Genomic DNA, 26,706 nt, shown 5'->3' with positions numbered 1-26,706 from the left:
GAAATACCATATATATCTCGTAGCAATGAAAGCAGTTTTTGTGGCCCTCAAAGCGTTTCTTCCATCTCTGCAATCGCAGGGCATCATGATTTAGACAGACAACACCACCAAGATGTTTTATATCAGCAAACAAGGTGGAACATGTTCCAGGCAGTTGTCTTACCAGGCTCAAACTCTATTGCATTGGCGTCTGGCTCGAGGTCTCTCCATTACAGCCTTTCACATTTCAGGAGTTTTAAACGTGAAAGCAAATTTCCTTAGCTGATTCATCAAAGAAAACTGAGTGGGTTCTCAACAATGAAGTCATAGACTCCATCGTCCGAGAATGGGACACTTCACCTTTAGATCTTTTTGCTTCCGCCCTAAACTCAAAATGCCAACACTTCGCATCCAGGGCTCCCGAACCAAAGTCTCTGGGCAATGCCCTTTTGATAGACTGGTCAACTCAATTTTGTTTATGCTTTTCTGCCAATACCACTTATTCCACGGGTGATCCAATAGCAACTGAGATCAAGCACCACAATGATCCTCATAGCTCCGGACGGGCAGAGACAGTGGTGGTACATAGACCTACTCCACTTATCGATAATCCACCATAAGGGTCTTCCACCTCAGATCAGACATTCTCTATAAACTAACAGGGCAGAATTCTCTATCCCTCGATACAATCATTGAATTTGGCAGCATAGCTCCTGAGGTCATCCAATATGGACGTCTAACTCTTCCAAAAGATTGCATGAACATTCTTTTTTGATAAACAATTTTATTGATTTTAGATGTGATAACAGAAATCAGCAATACAGAACAGTACAATAGGATCAATAATTCCCATTAGATTGAATGATGAATCTCGTTCCTCGTGACTCCATAGAATCTTACATGATACAGCCATATAGTAGGATACACAAAATTAAGCCACAGTACCCCACCACTTGCCCCACACCCTGCGATATTTCTTCAGACATCCCTGTGCTTCATACATAGGGTTTTCCTGTGTAGCACACCACTCCACTCCCTCCCGCCATTTCCTGAGGCTAGGTGAAGTAGGATGTTTCCAGTTGGCGGCTATGTCCTGATTGGCTACAACCATGGCCGTGTTGAAACACAGCTTTTCATTTCTGGATCCATCCAGCTCATCTGTAATCCCCAGGAGTATGTGCTGTGGATCATGGGGAACCTCCCACCTCAAGACTGTAGGAGAGTAGGGTCTGCTTTCCTATGGTCACCCCACTTTTTGCTTTTTGCTTTACTGGTTTTCGACTTTAAGGTGGCTGTGGGCCTGCTAACCAGACCCACAGCCCAGCTGTTCTCTCTTTAAATTCATACCATGTACTTTAGGTACATACCTGATTGGGATTGGGTTACCTTGTGAGCCCCTGTATAGTGTACCATAGGTACCCAGGGCATAGATGAATCCAAGGCCTACCAGGGGCTGCAGCATGAATTATGCCACCCCTAACTGGCCATCCAAATTGACACAACTGGCTGATCACTCAGCTGAGGCAAAGTCGTATAATCACCCCTTGCTTAGATATAGTATTCCTATATCTAACCTTATATATAGACACATATGCAGCTATAAGTCACTCCTATGGCAGGCCTTAACAATCCTGAAGGCAGAGTGCTTGGTTTTATGTGAGATGAGGCTCTAGCATGAGCTGAGCCTGTCTGCACCTTTCGGAACCATCTCCTTATAGCTGGTCTATGATATAGCCATACCATATACCCTTAAGTGCATTATAATCCTCGCGGTATTGCTAACTTTGGTTTGGCTTTATCAAAACATATTGTGTAAGGTGTCATACGCTTTGGAATACTACCCCCTCGCCAGTTCTGGCGACGGGGGTAGCATTCCACCCTTCTAGAGGGAGAAGACATGTTCCTGTTAATCCCGGTTAAAGTTAACCAGAGCCTCAGCATCACAAAATGGATGCTGCTGCCACAGACACAAGTCTGACCTCCTGCTGCTGGGAGTCCTTCCAGCGAGGGAAGCTTGGACAATAGATTTCCTGCCTTGGGAGGTGCTAGCACCACCCCAGACAGGCCTTAGTGTGTTGGTGCAGGGAGGGCTGAATGAAATGAGACACTGCCTGGGGCACACAAGGTGCTCTATGCATAGTCCGGTTGAAACCAGTTGCTGGGGCACTCCAGCCCCAGCTCTGGTGTGAAACTGGACAAAGGGAAAGGGGTGTAACCACCCCCTTCCCTGGTCCCACCCATAGGAGGGACCTAGCAGGTAATCCAGCCCCTTTGATTGGTATAAAGGTAGGAGCTGAGTCAAGAGACTTTAGATTTATCCTGAACTGAAACTTGAAACGAAACTCTGGACCTTCGACATTCTACTGCAACTAGAAGACTGAAGAATCTCCCTTGTGGTCAAGGAGTGACCACCCTGTGCAAACAGGCCCCATCAAGTGATCTGCGGTTTGCTTTGTCGACGCTCCCGCTGGAGACCGAGTACAGAGCCCGACAAGACCTGGACTTCCAGACTTCTTTGACCCCGATCCACAGCCACAGCAAAGCTGAGACCCGTGGAGGCGACGAGAGACGTGGGACCGGACATCTTGGAAAACCTGCTCATTGCTACTTGTGCAGCTTCCGAGGCACCCTCGAAGTTGTGCATTGGGGATTGAGAAGCCCCAGCCCCGAGCACCTTTTGCACCGATGCACAGCCCCCCACACTCACCGAGTGCCGCGTGGGCCTGCTAGTACTTTTGTGCTCGACGCGTCTGTCCGGTCACTTGCCCATTGCCCAAGCTTCACGACATCACCTGATTGCTTCGCGACATCGCCTGGTTCCTTCCTGGTCACTGGCTAGTAACCCAGACTCTGTCTCCTCTGCTTTCAGGTACTCTTCATCCTCGATCCACCCTTGGATCCAACCGGACACTTCTCTCCTGGTTGCCTGCAGCATCTTTTTACAGGTCTCCATAGGATTCAGCGACGAAACCCGACACAACTTGACACCTATGCACCCGGCTCCTGCGGGTGAGGTAACGCGAGTACTCCGGTGCTCCTGTGGGTATTGACTATCCAAGTGTCCTAGTTTTAAGTAGCTTTCTCCTAGTCCATCCGGAAGTGTCCTAAATCAACTAGTTTCTAACTCTTACGTTCCCATTGTATCCCTATGGTAACTCGCGTGTGTGTATAGACACTGCACACGCATCCCGTGGGCCTTCTGCTTCCTAACCTTTGGTAGTACAGCGTAGCCTCAGCGATTCCCTAGGCCCTAGGCCTCCTCCCTGTTCGTGACGTGGACCTTATACCACTATTTTAGTATATGGTTTGCAACGCCCCTAGGGCTCGACTGTATTTTGTGCAACTTATTGTATGATAATTGAGTAACTTGTTATGTGCTTTGGCCTCTGACCTCATAAAGAGTTCAGAGGGGTTGTGTTATTAATAAATACATATATATTTTATATATAACCTGTGTGGTGACCTTTCATTTGGTATTCAAGGGGTTACATATGGTAAAACATCTGGCTTCACATGCTCTCTGAAGTTTTAGCCTAAGACTGCTTTGTCCATGCTACCACTAGGATAGCTGGTCTATAAGGTTGACTTTACAACCATCACCATAAGGGTTGTTTGGACTGATACAGGGTGCCCACTAGAATAGTGGACATCACATATCAGGCCAACTTCTCACAAAGACCTCCATGAGTTCCTTCTCAATGCCCCCCATAATCTTGGCAGATGGAGACATGCACAGACTATATGAAAGAAGTCTGCCGGGTCTTGGCCGTAGCATGTACTGGAGGCATATGGATATATACCAGCCCTATGAAGACGTGCAGGGGTTAAGTAGGCGGGATGCAGGTAGTATAATTGAATCAGGCAGGCTTTAGCCGAGGCAGTAACCATCTTAGGCGCCATCAGTGCATCCCTCCAATCCTCCTCTTCCATTGGACCCATCAATTCTTCCCACTGGTGTCTGAGCCGGTCTAGTGTCGTTTGGGGTATTGTTGGTTAGTGTACGGTAAGTACGGGAGATGCCCCCCTTCCCCAGGTTCCCCTGCATATTCTGTGCCTTGGGTGGGCTGTAATACGGTATCGCCGTGCCATCCAATATGTGCGAGTGGAGAGCTGTAGGTACTTGCGATGGTTGTAGGGAATACCTGTATTGTAACTCCTGGAAGGAGCGTACGTGGCCGCTGACCCACACATCTCCCAGCTGAGTGATCCCATTAAGGTCCCAAGACCGAAATACCGTCAGCCCACTGACCTCCTTAGGCCATGTACCGTGCCAGAGAGGCATGTGCTCGGTGAACTTCTGTGTCCATTGGGTGTGGCACAGTAATGCCCGCCATGCCAGGAGCACGGTGCGTGTCCCCTTGGTAGTGTATTAGGTATGGGTTTTCCATACATCAGACTGAATACTGGGTAATCCCAGCTCGCTTAGTTCGAGCCTGTCGGCTGTGCCGGGCCATCCCCATTGAACCAATTATGTGAGGTGAGGAGACGGGTCGCCAAGTAATATAAATATAAATTAGTCATCCCCATGCGCCCATCGAAGGGCGGGATCTGCAGCGGGCCAGAGCCAAGAGGGGTCTCCGACCCCCCCAGAGGAATTTGGTGGCTGCGCGGTCCCGCTCCCGAAACCAAGTCCGCGAGAAGCAGAACAGGGTGTTTTGAAGCACGTAGAGAAATCTGGGGAGAATCATCATTTTTAACAGTGCGACCCTCCCCAGAGGATTTAGGTTGAGTGACTGCCACTTGCAGAGGTCCTCCTTCGCTTTTTTCCCTAGTGGAGTTATGTTGAGTGACCAGGCGAGGTCGGGGAGCAGGGCGACCCAGATTTCCAAATATTTGAATGATTGCCGCCTAAGGGGTATTATGGATCGCCAATTGTAGCAATCCCTCATCAAATGTAGAGGGACCAGGACTGACTTACTGGGATTAAGTCGAAGGCCGGAGCTCTACCCAAACGAATGTAAAATCCGGAGGCAATGAGGGCCAGATACAGCTGGGGCAGCAAGGAAAATTAAGACGTCTTCTGCGTACGGGGCAATTTTGCCCGCTTCCGAGTTGAACCATTTCCATCCTTGAATGCTATCCTCCGACCGAATCAGACTCACCAGGGGCTCCATTGCCAAGCTGAAGAGGAGGGGTGAGAGGGGGCAACCTTGTCTCGTTCCTCTACAAATGGGGAACGCCTCAGACAGCACTCTGTTAACTAGTACCCGGAACGCTTTCCGGAGAAACGCTGCTGCTGGCCAGATTAGTTGGAGACCTGTGGAGTGACCTCATTTGCCGCTGCTTGCCCTCCCGCCTCCCGCCTCGCGTTGCCCGACTCCACTGACATCCGGGAGTTCGAGGTGGCCGAGAGGAGTGCGGTCGAGGGAAACTACATTTCCCAGGAGGCCAAGCGGCGCACGCCGCGTCACCAGCGTCATCACCGCGCCTGGAGGCGCTCAAATACCGCATCACCCCCGTCGCGCGGGACGCGAGCGGGACGCCGGGCTAAACCCGGGCAAAGGGCGGGCCCTCTGTGGCCCTCAGTGGCCGAGGTAGGCCGGGCTGGGCCCTGTTATTTTAATTGTTTCATCCATATGTTTTTTATTCGGTCCGGATGATGTACGTTCTCTAGTTGAGAGGGACTGCACCTTTCCGTTACCCAGAGTACCTGAATGCTGACTGCATTGAGTTAATTTTATATTTTACTTCGTTTTCATTAACTTTTACGTATTATTCTATTTGTAATACCACCATCTCGCAAAGCCGGGGAGTGGGAAGCTTGCAGTAAAAGATGACAAAAAAACTTCGCTCGGGGAGAATGGTGGGAGGAAGATCATGCGCCAAAACAAAATCAAATCCCTTGCGAAATAAGTCTGTGAATAACCAGCTGTTAAAGGGCCAATGTCAGCTCTTTGAACTGTGGGAAAAACCAGTGGAAAATTCCTCAATGGCTGTTGTAAAATGTAACATTGCCCTAGACATCCAAGCGAATGATACTCACATTGTAGTTACCAACGTTCCTTCTGTGCCTCCTGAGCCACCACAAGTGTCATGTATGGACACCCTCTGCATTGTGCATTCGGAGGAGGACAAGGCTAATATTCTTCCTGCCCTCCCACTGAATGATTCGCTAGTGAATAATTCCATGCCACTTTTGGAGTCACCCTTGAACAGCATGGAGGCTCAAGCCTCACCGCCTCTCTCTATTGACCTTGAACTTTGTGGCCGCTATGTGAAGCCGATCAGCCCGTCTGCCCCGGAAGCTAACAATCTTTTAGGAGGGGCGACTCCGTCCGGGCTGCTACTTTATAGTAGTACCCCGTCTGCGAATAGCCAATGTATGTCTGATGTATTAAGTCCTTCCAGGAGTCCATTTTTAAATTTATCCGGCAATTGTCCTACAGTCGGGGCAGGAGATAAACCTTTATCAGAATCCCTGATTGCACTGGAACATCTGTTAGCCTCTATTTTGTTCCTACTGGGAAAATTTGTAGGCAGCTCGGACTGTATTCTGGACTCTGTTACTCAAATCTTGGAAAATCTATTGCAAAAAGCACCGGAAATGAGGAATACCCCCCTTTTCTCACAGGGTTCTAAACTAAATAAGGGGGAAGCTGAGGTGCATACAGAAAACTCCAAGATAAAGGTCCCTGAACCAGTGCCAGTTGCACTACACGATAACATTGCTAAGGGTTTGTCTGTAACTGCTGCACCGAACTGTATCATGAAGGCGGATCTGGGGATATCGGAAGAAATTATGCCTAGCCCTGACCGTCAAGTACCACAAGAACTTTTTCCAATATTCTGCTCGGAAAATAAAAAAGCTACTCCCGAGGTCAATCAAGAAGGAAGGGAAAAAAATGGAAATTGTAAAAAACATAAAGGAAATAAAAGGAAACTGGTGCGTAAGCATAAGAAGAAAAGACAGAGGCGGATAATTTTTCAAGACTCTATAATTCTAACTGATAAGGAAGATAAAGCCACTGAACTTATTCCATCTACCGCAACGGTGATTTCGGAAGCTAATCCTCCCTATCGTGCCTCAGAGACTCTTGGAAACTCTCCACTCATGATTAGGGAGGTTTTAACACAAAAGGATGGCTTGGGCTTAAAATCTTCCTTTGAATCGAACTTAAAGAGTCCTAATCCAGCTACATCTGAGCTACTTAATCCACTGGCCTCTCCTTTTACTCTTACAGTTGGGACAGGGGAACCGTTACTTCCCACTCTGGAACGAAAAGAGGCCACGTCTTATGTGGACACTTATGTGTTGGACTTTTTTCCGCTATTTGAGGTTGACTTACCATTAAATAGATCATGGCTACTCAAACGCTTTAGTGAAATGGATAAGTTACTTCGCATTCAAACAAGCGATATTGAGTTAGTCTCTCTGCTAGGGGGAAATAGTGTTACTAGTATAAGGGTCAAATTTTACTCTAAAATAATTGTAAATTTGGTTTTGCAACAGGCAGAGAGTTTCCAACGCACTGGTATCGATGTTGTACCTATAGTGAATTTTGGTTATAAAGACGTTGCCTATGGGATGTCCCAAAAGGATGATAGACAATCTGGGGCTACTTCACCATTTAAAGATATAAAGATTTGGGTTGCAAAAGGAAAACGCGTGGTTTCCCAGGTGAATCCACCTCCTCTGATTCAAAAGCCCTCGCAAATAGAGGACTCTAATCGGTGGAATTGGTTGCATAACGCTTTATCATCTAAATCCACAGATAACCCCAAACTGTTTCAGCACCTTTAACAATCAATTGAAAATCATCTCATGGAACGCTGCCGGGATACACAGTAGTCCAGAGAAATTCGAGTTTCTATTCTCGTTGGGTGCAAATGTGATCTGCATTCAAGAAACTTGGTGTATTAATAGAATTGATGTTAGAAAGGATTATTTTGTGTTGGAGGTCCCGGCGGTTGCTTCTAAGAAAGGGCATGCTAAGGGGGGTATTGCGTGCATGTTATCAAATAAATGGAATTGGAAATTCTCTCAGTACACTGACCCAAGTAACCTTTTCCAAGCCATAACTATAGCTAATCTTCCTACCCCCTCAAAGATGGTGTCTGTTATAATTATTAATGTTTATATCCCTCCGGAAGAGGGTTTTAACGCTGTGTTGAAGCAGGTTTTTCAATATATTGGCCAGGTTAAAAAAATATCACCTTTTTCAGAAGTTATACTTGTGGGTGACTTAAATTGTAAAATATCTAACTCTAGTATGAACCTTTTTAGAAATAAAGCCAAAGAAGAGGCGCATTTTATTCCTCAATCCCTTTTCCCTGACAAAATAATAACTAATAAAAGAGGGAAGATCCTGTTGGAGGAACTTTCTGCAGTCGAGGGGCTTATCTTAAATGGGAGATTCCCCTCTGACGTACCTGCAAAATTTACGCATAAATCTCACAGTAAGTCCTCTATAATTGATTATGCGATCTCGGACTTTAATATGTTTTCACGTATCCTGGATTTGATGATAGTCCCCACGACATTGAGTGATCATAATATAATACTCCTGACTATCTCCCTAAAACCTCCTAGTACGGCTTCATGGGCGATTAATAGCAAAGATATAGCCTTTCATGCATCCTCTGGTAGATGTTTTTGGAATCCATCTTTAATTTCTGGGGTGCATGTTATTCTATGTAAAACCATAGCAGATTTGAATGCTTGGTATGGCTCGGAAATTGCTAGTTTTGAGATCTTTATGCGGAACATCATCTTGGATGTAAAAAAGGTTAGAGGTCCCCCGAAGCGGGTATACATGCCCAGTGCCTTGTGCACACTGAATAAAGAAATAAATAAATTAGTCCGAGCCCAATTCTTATGCAGATCTGGGGAACGGGGAAAAGAACTTTTGAGGTTAAAAAGAAAGAGAGTTAGATTAAAAGCGAAATTAAAAAAGGAAAAGGAAGATTTAGTTTGGATCAATCTAAGGGAAGCAGTAGCGCATGGTAAGATCCGCAAATTTTGGTCCATAATCGGGATGGGATGTGGCAATAGATTAACTCCTTGCCCAATCCCTATTACCGAAGATGTTTGGTCTGCCTATATTTGGGATCTTTATGGGGGGTATGGTACTTTAGTGGATACTAGCCTCCCCGATGTATTCACCGACGGAGAAATTAAGTATCCATCAGAGGAAACAATAGTTGCGGCCATAAAGAACATGCGCTCGTCCGGTGCAATGGGGCCGGACGAACTCCCCATGACGGTTCTGAAGCAGGAGCCCTCCCTCTGGAGTAAAATACTTTATCCTCTATTTAAATCCTGTTTTGATTCGAAGAAGGTTCCAGCATCCTGGAGGGGTAGTATCTTGGTTCCTATCTTTAAGAAGGGCTCAAGGGATATCCCTGGCAATTATCGTCTGATTGCTCTCCTCGACTCAGTCGGTAAGATTTTTGCGAAGTGTCTTTTAAATCTACTTTCGGACTGGGTGGAGGAGAATAATATTTTACCACGCGAACAAACGGGATTCCGTAGGGAGCACGGCACTCTAGACAATCTGACCACCCTTCATGTGATATTGGACAAGTATACGCAGGTGAGAGGAGGAGTTGTGTATGCAGCTTTTATCGATTTCTCCACAGCGTTCGATAGAGTGGATCGTAGAACACTGTGGAGAAAATTATCAACTCTTGGAGTACCCCCATACTTGTTAGAACTTGTTCGCATATTACATACGGATACTTGGTGTAGGGTGTTGCAGGGGGGAGAAAGGGGTCTCTCTGACCGTATCCCTTCCTTAAACGGCCTGAAACAGGGTTGCCTTTTGGCGCCTCTGCTATTCTCCCTATATACGCAGGATTTACCTGCAGCCGTATCTGTCTGTGAGGGCATTGCCCCAGTGATAGGGGGGGCCTCCATTTCCTGCCTGATGTATGCCGACGACATTCTTGTTTTGGACTTAACACCTAAAGGTTTGGCAAATAGGTTGCAAGCACTCCATGCCTTTGCAGTTTCCCACTCTATGAAGATTAATATATCTAAAAGCAAAATCATGTGCCTAGGGGGGAAAAAGTTGTGCCGTTGGGAAAATTTTGGGTGGACCATTGGCGGTCAAAAGTTGGAGGTAGTCAAAACTTACACCTTCTTGGGAAAAATTATTGCGGCCAACCTGAGCGAGAGGCCTCATATTGATCATTGTTCTCGAAAAGCCCTCGCACATGGTAAAGGCATAAATTCACTATACGTAGCAACCGGTAAAAGACATTTCTCTTGTATGCTTGAGGTTTATAGGGCTAAGATCCCCGCTACCCTTCTTTATGGTATTGAACTCGTTGAGTTAAAACTCTGGGATTTCTGCCACAAAACTGAAGGGAAACTCTTAAGATCCTTGGCTTCATTAAACACCAATTGCTCTTTGGCAGCTTGCAGACTTGAGTTTGGGCTAAGGAGCAGTTGGGTGCAGGGATTATGTGCTCTGGTACGTTGGGTGGCCTCACTTGCCAGAGCAGAACCGGGGACGATGAGAGCTCTACTTAAAAGCGAATTATTAGGCAACTTTAAAGAGTTTTCACAACTTGTAAAGAATTTCAGAAAAGCGGTGACTCTTCTGAAACTAGATGAAAGTACTCTGTTCCAGCTCTCTCGAGCGCAACTAAAAATCCTGCTAAAACAGGCATCTTGGGAACTAGGCTTTCAATTAGATAAGAATGAAATACAAAGAAAAGGGGGTTGTGATCTTCTTATTAACTCATATGTTGCCAAGAAAGCCCAAGCCTACGTATTATGGAATATACCTCATGGCATTAGAAGGTTGTGGTTCCTCATTCGTCATGACCTATTACCATTAAATGTACTTCTATCCAAATGGTATGGAACATCTAAAATGTGCAATTTTTGTAACCTAAGTATACAGGATCGTATGCATGTTTTGTTGATTTGTCCGGCACTTCGCACTTTGCGCCTTAAATGGCTAAAACCAATTTGCATCCGCTTGGGTATTTCCAATGTAAATATCTTCCTACAATCTTTATACTCGCCCTTAAATGAAATGTTCTGCTTCTACATTTTTAAATTTTTTAAAGGATTTTTAGATATTTATTAATATGTTATCTAATTTAACTTGTGTCAGCCTCTTGTGGTACTCTTGTTAATGGATGATTCATGGACTTGTATAACATATGTTTATGGAATATTATGTTTGAATTTGTAGTTATCCCTGAACATGTTATAAGTGTTTTCTTTTTTTCTTTTATGTGGCCCTCTACGAGAGCCAAAACATAAATAAATAAACTTTGAAACTTGAAACTTTGAAACTAACTAGTACCTGTGCTCTGGGTTAGGCGAAGAGAACCTTCACCAAATTGCGAAAGCGGGGTCCGAAACCCGTCTCCCGCAGCACGTCATACAGGTATTGCCAGTCGACAAAATCAATGGCCTTCTTGAAATCGACGAGAAGAAGTGCCAAATAAGGAGTGAGCAGATGGCGGTATGCCAAGGCCAGATGGAGACGACGGAGACATTGTCTAGTCCCCCGCATGAGCATAAACCCACACTGGTCAGGGTGGACCGGTTTGGGCAGGTGAGGCTTCATCCGCGGGGCAAGAATTGTAGCGAATAGTTTAACCTCAGTATTTATGAGAGAAATTGGGCGATAGTCCGCACACAGGGGTGACGGGGGTTGTATTTTAGCGAAAACGACCATAGTGGCTAAGTCTGTCTCAGGTGGGAAGAAGCCTTTCTCTAGAGCCTCCTCAAAGAGATCTGCAAGGTGCGGGACAAGAGTTTCCCGCTATGCAGCATAAAATTCTTGTGGGAGCCCATCCGGACATGGGGTCTTGCCCGAGGAGGTGTGTGATATTGCTTTGTGAATTTACTCCTGGGTGATGGGACGGTCCAAGTCGGCTGACTCAGCAGTGCTAAGGCGAGGGAGGCTGACATTGCCTGTGCCCAGCAAGACAGTGAGGGAAGTTTCGGGGCTCTGCACTGAGTAGAGCCTACAGTAGTAGGAGGCGAATGCTTGGGCCATTGCCAGAGGGGATGTGTGCGTCAGACCATCCAGGCCCTCTATCTCTGGAATAATGCGGTTGGCCCTCGGGTCTGTAGCTAATCTGTGGAGGATCTTCCCATTTTTGTCACCCCATCCGTACACCCGGGCTATAGAAAATCTCCAAAGGAGTTTGGCGGCTTCCAGTGAGAGTTGTTTAATTTTGGCCCAGAGGCATGTCAGTTGCCACTCTTGGACGGCGCCACAGTCGTCAGACGGAGATTGCTCAAGGAGCAGTGCTTGAGCCTCCTGGAGTGTAATTTGTTGTGTCTGAGCTTGTCGCTGATGTTTAAGTTGGCTCTTGGTGAACCCCCGGATGGTGGCTTTGCCTGCTTCCCACAGGGTGCCAGAGGAGGGAACCAAACTGGTGTTGGTGAGGAAGTACTGCTGGAGTTCCATCCCAACTACCTTTTTAAATTCCTTGTCTAGGAGGAACCAGGCGTGTATCCGCCACATTGGATGCTTTGCCTGCTTCCCACAGGGTGCCAGCGGAGGGAACCGAACCGGTATTGGTGAGGAAGTACTGCTGGAGTTCCATCCCAAACGCCTTTTTAAATTCCTTGTCTTGGAGGAACCAGGCGCCCATCCGCCACGTTGGACGCTTTGCCTGCTTCCCACAGGGTGCCAGAGGAGGGAACCAAACCGGTGTTGGTGAGGAAGTACTCCTGGACTTGCATCCCAACCACCTTTTTATATTCCTTGTCTTGGAGGAACCAGGCGTTCATCCGCCACGTTGGACGCGCCGAGGGGGAGGGTCCCCAATACTGAGAAGTTCTAGTGAGTGAAAATACCCATAGGAAGTATACAGATGTCTCTAATCATTTGGCAGTCAGTGTAGGGGACGAATATAGCATCAATACGCGCCTGAGTGTGGTGTGCTGCTGATGTGTGAGTAAACTGTCTGCTTTGAGGGTGCCAGATTCCCCAAGCGTCACACAGGCCTAGGGAGTCCGCCCAGCCCGTTAACTGTTTGGCGTGTGTAATTCTGGAGGCGGATGGTGGGCCAGAGGTATGGAGGTGGGGGTTAGGAACTGCATTAAAATCGCCCCGACTATTGTGGCGCCCATGGGCAGAGAGGTGAGGAGGTTGGTGGTGCATTCCAGAGTCGATTTGAGCATCGATGAGGGTGAGTAGATGGAAACCAGGTTAAGAGGGTTCCCACCCAGCGTCCCACATAAAGCCACAAATCCCCCCTGAGGGTCATGAGTAACCCGTGTGAGCACAAAGGGAAGATCACGCCTTAGAAGGATGGCCAACCCCAGGACATTCAGGCTATGATCCCAATGTTTTGGCGAGACTGACTCTAAAGCGCTTGAGCCTCATGGCCTTCTATATCCTGCTTGTGGCACATGCTCATTGGCATATGACGGATCTGCAGTGGGACCTTAAGTTCCTGTAGGCACAGCATCAGGGGAATCTGTCCGACTTAGTCTAGATCTCAGAGGGAACCACGAAAGATCTGCAGTGGTGGCTAACGAACTGCAATTGGGTCAGTGGCAGACCTCTCTCCCTTCCCCAACCAGAGTGGACTGTAGTGACAGATGCATCATTTATGGGACGGCCATCTAGTCTCCGGCGGAGTCTGGCCTCCATATCAGCCTGTGGGAGCTTCGGGTGATTTGCTTGGCTTTGAGAGCCTTTGATCAGGGGAAGACTGGTACAGGTGTTAATCGACCACACCCCGCCTTATGGTACACTGCAAGAAAAAGGGTGTATTGGGGTTGGGGTCTCTTTGTCAAAGGGCTCTGCATCTCTGAACATGGCTGTAATACCAGGGCTTTCTTTTGGTTGGTTCAACACCTGGCCGGCTCTCTGAATTCCAAGGAGGACAAACTCAGCTGAAGATGCCTAGTGACATGTGGCGTCTCCGTCCAGAGGTGGTGCAAGGCCTCTAACAAAAGTGGGGAGATCCTTGGTTAGATTTGTCCGCCACCACCGAGAACAAGCAGTTTTGCTTGCTGGAGCTTCCAATGCGACTCTCGCTTATAGACTCTTTTTGTCTCAAGTGGAGCTCTGGCCTCCTCTACCTCTTTCCACCTATACCACTCTGGCTGAGATTTCTCAAAAAGTTCATTAACGACTGGGCCCAAGTTATTCTTGTGGCTCCGGATTGGGCACTGATAGTCTGATATCGCAATCAGTTGAGCATGACCATTGGTCCTCCGATCTTGATGCCTCTTTGAGAGGATCTTCTGTTGCAGCAACAGGGGAGGTTTCTGCCCCTGAAGCTGCGCACCCTTCATCTTCATGCATGGAGATTGAGCGGCGGGCGGTTACCGCTTTCGACCTTCCACCCAAAGTCTGTGATGTTATTTTGGCAGTCTATCCTTCTATTGGGATAAGCTTGTGATATGTTGTGATTCTCACAACATCGATCCTCTTCCTGCACCTCTCTAAAGTTCTTCCATTTGCTCTATTGTTTGCCCAGAAGGGCTCTGCCCTGGACAGAGTTAAAGGTTAACTTCAGCTTAACCATAATTTTTTCTGTTGCTGGACCAACCTTCTTTTTCAAGATACTTGTTGTGGGTAGGTTTCTTAAAAGCTTACAGCACGTTTCCCACCAGGCCAATCATTATGCCACAATGGGATTTAAATCTTGTTCTAACCTTCTTGATGAGTGCACCCTTTGCGCCTTTGCATAATTGCCCTTCTAGGCTTTTGACCATCAAAACTGCCTTTCTAGTGGCCATAACACTGGTGTGGAAGGTCAGTAAATTCCAGGCACTCTCACCATAACCTTCCTACAGCTCCTTCTACCCTCACAAGCTGGTCCTCTGGACACCTGCCTCCTTTCTTCCGAAGCTAGTGACTCCCTTCCATGTGTACCAGAATATCACCCTGCATACCTTCTTTGCTCCCCCTCCAAAGAGGTTAAGAGACTTTGCCATCTGGACCCAAAAACAGTACTGTTGTGCTACCTTGATCGTACAAAACCTTTCTGGGTGGACAATAAACTCTAAATGGAGTACAAAGGAGCTAAAAAAAAAGGGAAGGATGTGCAGAAATTGACTATCTCAAAATGGATAGTGCTTTGCATCAAGATTTGCTATACATTAGCCAAGAAACAACCCCCTGAGAGTTTGCATGCTCATTCCGCCAGAGCTAAGGCTGCGACCACTGCGTTAGCCCATGGAAAATCTGTCCTAGACACCTGTCAGGCACTTCACCCGTTGAGGACTTTCTGGTTTAAATTGGCTTTGTAGAGCTACCTCCGAGGAGGCATTGCGTGGGTATCCATTGTAAGGTAAGAAATCTTTAGTTACCCGTCTCTATCAGATGAACAAGTTGCTTACCTTCAATAACGCCTTCTCTGGTGGAGAAACTATCTAGCTGCAGATTTGTACCAACCCAACCCATTCTCCCCGCTGTGCAAACATAATTTTAGTTACAGTTTTCAGGGCCCTAGTTTCACACATCAGTGATCAGTGTTCTTCATGGCTCCACGCTCCTGGCTTGGAAAGTCGACAAAAGAAACTGATGTCAGCGTGCTTTGGTGGCACCTATATAGGCACAGCACACGTCACTTACGGCCCGGACTGTGCCGATGACGCCACGCAGAGCCGAATTAAGCCACCTACTAGTGCGGTGGAGTACTGCTCCCGAAAATGGTTCCAGATTCAGTCTGACTCCTGGGGATAAGTCTACAGTAAGGAATCTGCGGATAGATAGAATCTCTACCAGATAAGGCGTTACGTAAGGTAGGTAACGTGTTCCTTTTTTCCATCTCAGAAATTCTGTGGTTGCAGATTAGCTTTCCCTTTTCGAATCCCTTACTGTACATTGGTTTCTTGAAGTTCTCCAGCACATGTTCCCACACCCACCTTTCAATATGTCACAGTAGGACCACAACTTATGCACATATATACACACAGCCACAACACTCACGCACAAGGCTAAAGACAACAGCAGTGTGAGCTTCACTAGTCTTGGAGCATCTCACTAACATACATGCATCAAATTGGGTAAACAGTATGTCAAGGCAGCTGGAGAGCACATGGACTCAGCGATACAGAAGGAAACAAAATTAAACAGATATTAAAAAATACAATAAGCCTTGAAAGTGAAAGCAATGAAGTTGACGAGGAGGGAGTGGGAGGGGGTGGGGATTCGCGCGCGAAAGTGAAAGCAATGAAGCTGACAAGAAGAGAGTGGGAGAAGGGAGGGGCTTAATGAGCCATTGCAGAAAGCCAGATGGCAGCTGTGCACGTCGCGTGCGCTTGTGCGAGTAACAGCAAGCTGGTGGCCGGAAAATGCCTCTGGGTAGAAGTTTTGAAACCCAGTTACTAAATGTCTCGCCAGGGCAGCGCATGCGCTGGCGAGACCTAAAAATCAAAATGATTGTCCTCCCACGTCTCCTATATCTGTTTTTAGAATGTACCAATTCCTTTGACAAACTCCTTTTTTTACCTCTCTACGCAGTCTTCTGTTGGAACTGGTTTGGGCCGGCCGTAGACCTCGGATCGCCTAGGACATCCTTACTTTTCCGTATGAATGGGGTAGCTTTGCTGTCCTTGATTTTCGAATGCATTTTCTGGTTGCTCAGGCTTAATTTACATGCCTTCTGGTCTACCTTGCACTAAGCTGGAGTGGGATCTAGCTGACCCAACTCCCTTGACTGCTTTATTACCGCAGGGCCTAAAACTTGATTCCTCGGATATACAGACCTTACCATATGCTCGGCCCTACACACTCTACTTCTACCAAAATCCCCGGTTATCTCTTACGCTTGAAAAACTTGTACCATATGGCCATGTCTGAACTGGGGTGACAGAGTGGGCTAAAGAACGGTGATGGATCAAACCCAGATCTGTTGACTGGGTGTGAGTGTTTGATTGGTTCAGATGCTCCGTCCATCACCATCCCCTTTTGTACCGCTTTGTTCGCCATAAGTTTGGTAGGGTATGCTCAGACGTGAGTCCCTTGCTCACTTTGCCACTGGATTCAAGCAAGCTTGGCTAAAGACGGCTGTAATGCCAGAAACCGGTCCTAGGAAGCTTGTTTCCGGTCCAGGGAAGGCATGGCTTGGCAGTTCGGGCTGGACTGTTCCCATGAGGCACAGGGTCAGACTGATTTGCATATGGCCATGTCTTAACTGGGGTGACAGAGTGGGCTAAAGAACGGTGATGGATCAAACCCAGATCTGTTGACTGGGTGTGAGTGTTTAATAGGTTCAGATGCTCCGTTCATCACCACCCCCTTTTGTACCGCTTTGAAAAACTTGTACAACGCACTCTGATTTGACCCGATCTTCACACATTTGGTGACTTATCCTCGGTGGTCTTGTGATATCCTACGCCACAGATACCACTACTACTGATGTCACATACGTGGATCAGTTTATTTCTCGCTGATTACACAGGACATTATGCTCCTTTTTCCCCTCTTATTCTCTCCCACCTGAGGACTTCTTTCCCCTTACACTGCTAACAACAGAACCTGATGAGATACACTTGGTCTCTAGGCTCTACTATGCCAGTATGGATCTTAAACGCACCCACGATTACAAGGTTTGCCAGCAAGGGGAACGAGACCTCGGCCATTCCCTTTCTGATCATTACTGGCCTTACTGCTGTTCACAAATGAAGCGGATATTCCCCAATTACCATCATAAACTGTTCATTTCTGATTTTTACATACAACTTAAATCACGCCTGCTGGTCTTGCCTAAATCGACCCCTCTAGATCTTCCCTCTGCCCCAAATGGCAATTTCCAGAGGCAGACTTTTCACATTTGATGTGGACCACCCTGCTTTTGTCACACATTGGCTGGCTGTATTTGATATCCTCTCCTGCATGACTTCACTGGTTCTTAGACTTTCCCCACTATTCGCACTTCTGAGTAATGTATTATCCGTCCATAAGAACCTCTGTAGGTTCTCCACTATTGCTTTAATATTAGCTTAGGGAGAGATTGCTCTTCTTTCGGGTGGCCTGGCTCCAGAGTAAGACATATTGTGATCTAACAAGCAAAGTTTATTCCGCATTACAACCCCCTTCAGCTAGACCCAAAAATATCTGGCATCCTCTCCTTACTTATTTGTTAACACTGGTGCCGGACCCCCGAAACCCAACCCCTCATACCCGCACCACCACTCCCTTCTTTAGTTTCACCATCCAAGACTCTTTTGACTAGGGTCCACTCCCCCCACACACCCCTGTTCTACTCCTCACTGATGATTTATTAATTTTTGTGATCGATAAGTTGTCAAGTCTTCTTGTACACGTTTTACAATGTATTTTTTACTATGTAATTGGACTGTCATGTTCCTATGTATTAACATAATGCTACATGTATAGTCCTGCCTGCTTTTGTTGTTGAAAAATGATAAATAAGTATTAAAAAAAAAATCTATTTGTGAGGTACGTTGGAGCAAAGAAAGGGAATGTGGTGCAGAAACAGACCATCTCACGATGGATAGTGCTCTGAATCAAAATCTGCTACGCATTTGCTGAAAAGCAAACCCCTGATGGCTTGCAAGCTCAATCTACCAGAGCCAGGGCTATAACCACAGAGTTAGCTTGCAGAGGCCCTGTCCTGGATATCAACTTGGGCTTCCTTGCGCACATTTATGAATCACTGCTGACTGGACACTCAAGTCTGGTATCGCCGGCACTATGCCCGTTCGGTCATACATGTCTTCTTAGTTTATTCTGTATCGCCTTCCCACCTCCAGAGAGGTATTGCTTGGATATCTATTCTAAGGTAAGGAATCTGCTACTAAAAGTCTTTATCAGATGAACAAGTTACTTATCTTCGGTAACGCCTTATCTGGTAGAGACTATCTAGCTGCAGATGCCTTACCGACCCAAACATCCTCCCCCTCTGCAAACGGATTTTAGAGTATAGGATTGTCCCCCTTTGTAAAGGCCCTAGATTTGCACATCACTGTAACGGAACAGGCGTTGAGCTAAAGCAACACAAATTAAAATCTGTTCCCTAGAACTACATTTTACACTCTAGCCTGGCCTTACACTAACTTAAGAACAGAAGACTGTATCTCAGTTACATACTCCAAAAAGATTGGGGGTGGGGGCCTTTTTCCTGATGGCCAATTTACCCACATCAAGTTTTTGACAGAACTGCGCATACACCAATTTATATATTATTGTACCATACGTGTACCATGGCTTGTAGGAAAGAATCTTCTTCATGCACTCAAAAACCTCCACACTGACCCTCCTGGTTGTATCCACCAATAGTAAATGCATTGTCCCAAAACTCCACAGTTCTTTTCAAGAGGAGGCAAATGGATTGCAGACCAACTATGTCAAATTACTGATAATGAGTGGAAATTTTGCTGCACACAAACTAGAGCCCTCTTGCCGACAGCAGACTTCAGCTGATCCACTTCTAATTTCTTAACTGAATCTATTGTACACCATTAGAGTTAATGAAATGCAGTTTAGAGTGGATTTGGGCTGAAGCAAATTTTGGACCCAGTTGTACACTTTCTGCACTTGGTCTGGACTTGCCCACCATTCCACAAATAATGGTAGGAAGTGTATACAAACATATCCAACATTATAGACAAAGTAATCCATCCCTCGCCCATACTAATGCTCCTGGGGTATGTGAGGAATATCTCATTTGTAGTCAGGAAACCTACCGCTGTGGCATTTCTTGTGGCCAAAAGACAGTTACTTGTGTTTCGGGGTGCAGCAGAATACTTACGGCTAAGTAATAGTTGAAGGATCAAGGGTACTGCAACAAGCAACTGGAAATATATTGATGTGCATCTAGACTGAAGGACATCTGGGAGCTCTGATGCTCATTTCTGAATTGTTCTAATGTTGATTCTCCTTTGCCTTAATGTTAATGGCTCCTGAGATAACATTGGTTGCCTACCATTTAAAATATTTGTAATAACTAGACTTTTCTCCACTGTTTCTACATACTATAATACACCAGGTCCTCTTAATATGCATTTTAACTGTTGAGGCATGACGTTATGGGGATCCATATAATCCTCTTATCACTAAACCGCATTAATACATACATTAAATTGCATACAATGTAATATACAATGCTTACTTAAAACAATGCAGTTTCAAAAGCAGCATATCCACTCATGCATGTATTAAGTTTTTCATTTTCTTTGCATTTATCAATTTTTTTCAGCTGTATTACGAAAACAGCATAATGCAGAACTGCATTTAGGCGATTTCTTAGTATTTCTAAGGAGAGTTGTTTCCTCAAAAGCTATCCAATCAAAAATGGCTTCCCCAAAGTGGACAGAAGTACTCCTCAACATTGCTTCCCAGAAGTGTTGCTCAGGTACTATGAGTAATGGTTTTTCCAATGTTTCTTCCTTTGTTAGAATAACTGTTGAGAGCCTGTGTGAATTGTTTCTTTAATATAAATAGTTCAAAGCAAAGGCTAATTAAACAACAGTAATTGTAATGTTTTAATGGCGTACTATTTTACATTGTAAGTGCCATAGATAATGGGGTGTTACTATTAAAAGGATGAAAGTTTGTTTGTCCTGTTGCGAATCATATTTGAGCTCTGCAAGTGTAATGCAGATCTCATATGCTTAACTCACTGTTAAAATCTATCAGCATTTTCAAAGGATATTCTTGAACTCTATTTTATGAATGTCTTGGCAACAAGGTTAAAAAAAGAGATCCGAATTTTTGCAACTCGTTTCCAGTAGTACACCGCTATGTGTTTAGTAGAAAAGAGATTCTGGTAACATGGCAAAAACATCTAAGGGATAATCATAGATTCTGCTAGAAGTTTACTTTCCCCATCTACTGTCTTCACATTCAAAGTGTTTTTCAATAACCATTGTTTATTAAGTCCCTCCTACACTTCGCCAATATTGGAATATTTCAGTGTGCTGCTATTAACAACTACCTGCACTGTTAGGAGGGACTCTAAACAGTTTTAAATAAAGTGCCTCATCTCTGCCACAATTTCATTACCTGTTTACTGCTTACAACAGAGTCCCATATCTGAAACTCAATCTTTCAATTGGTTTCTCTAGATTTTGGTCAGTTTTTTGCCAACATTTTGCCTCCCATGTAAGGGTTTAGCCATATTCCAAGTGCAAGCCTGACCAGTCATTTCCTAATCTCATGTATGTGATGACTGGAATCTAATCATGACATGGAGGTCAAATAGCTGTTTAGACATATGCCATCTTTGCCTGTTAGGGAAAGGGAATACAGTCCTCAGTCCCCCACCAAGATCTGATAAGAAAAACTGTGCTCATTCTCCTGTGAATTAAATCTCGCCACAAGAAAAAAAGCACTGGAAATCTGAATCTTTTTTCTCTTCTCCCAACCCTTTCCTTCCAACCATAGGGCTCCTTCAGCTGATACTCGTGCCATGCCGATGCTTAGTTCATATTCAGCCATTGGACCAGCACGGGTCGCTCTAACATTGGTACTTCCTCAAAAGTTGCTAAGTGTGGTGACTTCGTATGCGAGCTCTGGCACCTCTCCTATTTCTATGCCTCATGATATATCAGTGAAATTGAACAAGAAGACAGAAATACCAAGGCAGCCAGGTCAGAAGTTTATGATGAAAAACCTTTCTGCACCTCTGCAATTTGCATGTAGCTTGCAAGGAAGCACTGTGCTGCATCTAGTTATCCAGTATCCTTAAGGCCCCATGTAACCCATCTCCAGATAGGTAGATCAGCCTTCAGAAGAAGTGAAACCTTAACAGATTGTCGTCCATTTAGAATTATTTAATTTGTTTTGAATTAAATGCAGAAGGCTTGAATGACACTCAAGTTACTTCCTGTCCTCAAGAATGATGAAGACCGCAGATTTCTGATCTTGTTCCTGAAAAATGAGACTAGAGCAAACCCTGCTGGCCTTGGACGAGGAATCCTGGATGGTGTCCCTGGACCTTGCTGAAAGCATTCCTCCATGCAACAATCATACGGTCCCACAGGAAAAACATATGTACTTCCTGTGGGAATGCTGAGATTCACTCACTTTCAATTTCTCATGCTATTGGCGCCCGTATATTGGTCCCTGAGGTCTTTACAAAGTTTATGTTGGTGGTCATTGCCATTGCCATTGTGGTTAGTGATACACATGTTAGATTACCTGGACTACTGACTGCAGAAAGTGAGATCGTATCAGCTAGTCTCAGACTCCATGGAGAAGGCAGTGACCTTTCTGTCTACCTTGGGGTTCTTCATCAACAAGTTCAAATCCAGTCTGCAGTTTACTCAGAGGCTGTCCTCCATGTGGGCTATCTTGGACACTGTCTCTTTGAAGGCCTTTCTGCTCCTATAGCCAGTGCAGTATATTCAGGATATGATCCCTGTGTTCTGTGCTACAGCTGCTATTGCATCCTCAAAAGTTAATGGCATTGCTGGGCCTGTTAGCCTTCTGCAACCTGCATTCTTACACTTGGTGGCACATGCTAGACCTTCAGTAGAACGTGTACCTTTAATGAGCCCCACATTAGTGGTGTCTGTCGGACAATATTTTCATCTCCATGGAGGCTTCTCAGGACTTGCAGTGATGAATGCTGGAGGCATATCTGACATGTGGCTGGCTGTTCTTCCCACATACCCTGGAGGCCACAGTGGACTGGTGCATCATCACTGGAATGGAGGGTCACCTGGATGAAATGGAGATCCAAGGCCTTTGGTCCCTGCTGGAGCAGCATCAACAATATGAACGTATAAAACATATAATCTTGATGGAGTTACATATCATTAGGATGACCATTAAGACATTCCTGTTGTCAACCAGATACTGGTCAATCCAGGCACTTCCGAACAACATGACTGCAATATGGTACTGCAACAAATTGGAAGGTATGGGTTCTTGTCCTGTCATTCTAGAGACATTGAAGCTGTGGAAATGGCTGGCACTGCACTGGATTTCTCTAAAGGCGAGTCATCTTGCTGTGTCCCTGAATTTCAGGGCTCCCAAACTTGCACCAGCGGACTTACATTTTGGAAATTCTGAAAATGCTTAGTGTTCAGTGTGTTAGAGGTTTAGCCTTGTGCGTCTATTTGGAATGCCTTCGTTGGGATTTTGTATGCATTCTTCCTGACTCTAATCTCACAAATACTAAATAATGTTAGATGGGACCAATCATGGGTCATTCTGGTGCCATAATGGTTAGAGACCCAGCTCAGATGCAGTAATCCAATCTTCAGACAGTGAGCATTTGTCTTCCACTTCATCCTTCTCTTTGGGAGGATTTTAAGTTGCACCATCACAGATGGTGATGTATGGGAACCTACTCTATCTACAGCTTCATACATGGAGATTGAACGGAACCATCTGAGAGGCTTTGACCTTCCGGCTGAAGTGGTGGAAGTCATTTTGGCTTTCTGCCTCTTTTCCATCAAGTCCATATATTCATGACATTGATCTTGTTTTATAACAAGTGTTGAGGATAAGCATATTGACCCATAGAGGCAAAACTGTCTGATGTTGTTTTGTTCTTATTTTCATTGGCCTGGCAGGGTTTTGCTGTATGCACATTTAAGGATTACTAACTGTCCCTTTTGATCTTTCTACATTTGCCTGGTCAACCTTTGTTATTCTTATCACCTCAATGCATTTCCTATGAAGTCTTTCAAATATTTCATCTTTCTCCCTTTATCGTGACGGAGTGTAACCTGTATCTCATCTTTACATTCCTGATGTGTTTACCTTTCAAGCTGCTTCATGCCTCTACTCTGCTGATTAATAAGATGAAAACTGTGTTTTTGTGTTGTGTGGCTGTAGATACACATGCTCTGCATATTCCTGCCTTCTAGGGAAGAGCCCGGATGTGTTCAAGTTGTTTTTCTTCTAAGAAGTCTTTCGAGTCACGAGGTATTTTGACTCTTCCGCTTGTTGGTAATGTGCATAGGCATCAAAACCATTGTTAGATTGTTTAATTTTCGCGGTCTGGTTTGCACGTGTGCTCTGGATCAACACTGTCACAGCGCTCTTTTTGGCCTTCATGGTTCCTCTCCCTCGGTTGGTATTGTTTCTGCTTGCATTCCCTGAACTAGTGTTGTGGATTGACGTCCAGAAATTTTCCCTCAAATAACTCTCCAGTCGTCCTCGGCCCCCGTATGGTCTTGCCCTTCGGGCCTCCCCAGTCTGGTCTCCTCCATTCTTGACAATGCCTCGACTGTGAACGCCAGGGCAGACGAACTCAGCCGCCGGTGCATGATGGATCACGAATGGTGCCTGAACTCGGACGTGGCGCAAGGTCTCTTTCAGCAGTGGGTAGAGCCTTGGTTAGATCTATTCACCACCGAAGAGAACGCGCACTGTCATCAGTTCTGTGTGTTGGAATTTCCAAGGCGGTACTCGCTCTGCAACGCTTTTTGTCGTGAGTGGAGCTGCGGTCTGTTGTACGCCTTTCCGCCTATACCACTTCTGCCCAGAGTGCTGAAGAATATCAGGCGAGACCGGGCCCAAGTCATCCTTGTGGCTCCGGACTGGGCACGAAGATACTGGTATCCTGAGCTACTCAGCATATCTGAAAGAGACGCGTTAGTATTAGATTCCTTACCTTAGAATATCCCCAGGCGTCAGACTGGATCCAGAATTTTTTGCGTAGCAGTACCCTTGCGCGTCGGTAGGCGTCGTCTGCGGCTCCGCGTCTGTCGTTGGCGTCGTGGGTGCCGTGATGACGTAGTCGGAGTACTTGGACGCCGGCTCTGCGTACTGACGTCAGCTCTTCTTTTTTCCGCGCCAGCAGCGCAGATCTGGAAAAAGTGGTACCTTAGTCACTTTTTGACTAACTCTTTTTGATCTTTTGATCAGCCTTTTTCGAGTCTTCGACTCCAATCGGTGCCGGTAGGGATGCCAGGTTTCAAACCCTGTGAGGATTGCGACCGACTGATGTCGGTCACCGACCCTCACTGTCCGTGTCTCCACTGCCTCGGCGTCGATCACGACGACAAGACCTGCTCCGACTGTCGGGCCCTGACTTCGAAAGCTAGGCGGGAGCGGTCCCGCAAGCGACTCGAACTCCGGCAGTCGGTCCCGCGCAGAGAACGGTCCCGGTCCGGACGGAGGTCGAGGGACCGGTCGCGGGAGAGGAGCCATTGGAGCTCCGGGAGTCGACATCACTCCTCCGGGCCGAAGTCGTCAGGTAAGCATAAGAAGTCGAAGAGACGTCATCGCTATTCCGACTCCCCCCGACGCTCCCACGACGCGGCCGGGGGTTCTGGTGACACCGCCCACGCGGCTCCGTCGGAGTCGCAGGCGCCGCGTCCGGCTTCATACCCTCCGGTCCCTGGGCCTAACGCGACGCCGGAGGAGATCGAGCGGTTCCTCATGGCCATGAGGTCCCTCTCTCCTCCGACGGGCTCCGCGGCGCCTTCGGGCCCAGCGGACTCGTCTAGGGGTCCTAGCGGGTCGGCGGCTTAGGCCCCGACACCGTCGGGTGCTTCGGCTCCGACGCCGCCAGCGCCTTCGGGCCCGGCGCCGCAGGGCCCCGCTGGATCCGGTTCCGGATCCGGGTTGTCGCCGGTGGACTTAACGACCTCCCCGGCGCCGGCCCCCGGGTGTCACCCCCGGCGCCGCCCTCGGGCAGCACCATCCCCAATGCCTCCCTCGACCCGGTTTCGGCGCCGCTTCAGACGCCGTTCGAAGAGTTTACTTCCATGAGCCGGCCCCATCCTTTTCTGACCCTGAGTATCAGGAGATGGGTGATAAGGAGTATTGGGAGGGGTCTGAGGACCCTCTGACTCGTGAATGTCAGTCCCAGGAGGACTGGACAGGTGAACTTGGGGATGCCAGTGGTCTGGACACTTCGCTCGACACTGTCTTTGTCTCGCCTCCTACCGTGGCTACGGAGGAGGGGGCAACCTACAGTGTGGTGTTGACGAGGGCTGCCAAGGCCTTGGGCCTTGAGCTCCCCGTCGCGGCCTTGAGGACTAACCTCCTCACTGAGGTCCTTAAGCCGCAGTCATGCTCAGCTGAGCCTCTGCTGCCGTTTAATGAGGCCTTGACCGACGTTCTTTTGGGCACTTGGTCCAAGCCCGCTACAGGTTCGCCTGTAGATAGGAACGTGGCCAGACGCCACCGCCCAGCTCCGGGTGACCCATGTTTCCTGTCCACCCACCCCAACCCTGAGAGCCTGGTCATCCAGGCCTCCAATTCCCAGAACGCATTCCTGTCGGCTCCGCCGGACAGGGAATCCAAGAGGTATGAGCAGTACGGTAAAAAGATCTTCTCATCCCTTAGTCTGGGACTGCGGTCTTCCAACACCGCATGCCTCTTGGGCCGCTACACCCACTCTCTGTGGGATACGGTTGCGGAAGTGCTGCCGAGTGTCCGTTGGAGGTACGGGCCAAACTCGGCCAACCCCTTGTGGAGGGCCGGGATGCAGCCAAGTATTCTATCCGGTGTGGACTGGATACCACCGACTCACTAGGTAGAGCGATGGCAACGACAGTGGCGGTCAGACGTCCGCCAACTTTTCGGCCGATCTCCAAAACACACTGATGGACATGCCATTTGATGGCCGTCGCCTCTTTGGCGACAAGGCAGACCATGCGCTTGAGCGCTTTAAGGACTCCAGGGCTATGGCCAAGTCCTTGGGCCTCTCGGCCCCGCGCCCGCAATCGGCTGCCTTTCATCCCTTTCGTGGCCACGGAAGGAGTGTACCCGCACTTGCTGCCAGCCACGCTCCGCAGGGTAATACCCAACGCGGTGGCGGCCGTGGAAACCGCCGTGGTGGCGGTCGGGGACAACGGCGAGGTCAGTCCACATCTTCCCCCGCAGCATCCACCTCAAAACCCTCCTAGTCCGTGCTTTC

General features: G+C 47.1%; 1 protein-coding gene across 6 annotated transcripts in view; it reads left to right on the top strand.

The window, feature by feature from the left end:
* The window catches only part of HERC1 (HECT and RLD domain containing E3 ubiquitin protein ligase family member 1), a 2,088,313-nt gene that overhangs the window by 602,658 nt on the left and 1,458,949 nt on the right, over positions 1-26,706 (top strand). For all 6 annotated transcript variants that reach the window (XM_078685198.1, XM_078685199.1, XM_078685195.1 and 3 more), the window contains exon 31: positions 20,080-20,235. In XM_078685198.1, coding sequence (XP_078541324.1) covers positions 20,080-20,235 — 156 coding nt within the window. The remainder of the gene's footprint in view (positions 1-20,079; positions 20,236-26,706) is intronic.

Source organism: Lissotriton helveticus, chromosome 3_2 (genome assembly GCF_964261635.1).
Source record: "Lissotriton helveticus chromosome 3_2, aLisHel1.1, whole genome shotgun sequence".
Classification (NCBI taxonomy): Eukaryota; Metazoa; Chordata; class Amphibia; order Caudata; family Salamandridae; genus Lissotriton; species Lissotriton helveticus.
The sequence above is the reverse complement of the archived record's forward strand: the minus strand, read 5'-3'. Positions and strand labels throughout refer to the sequence as shown.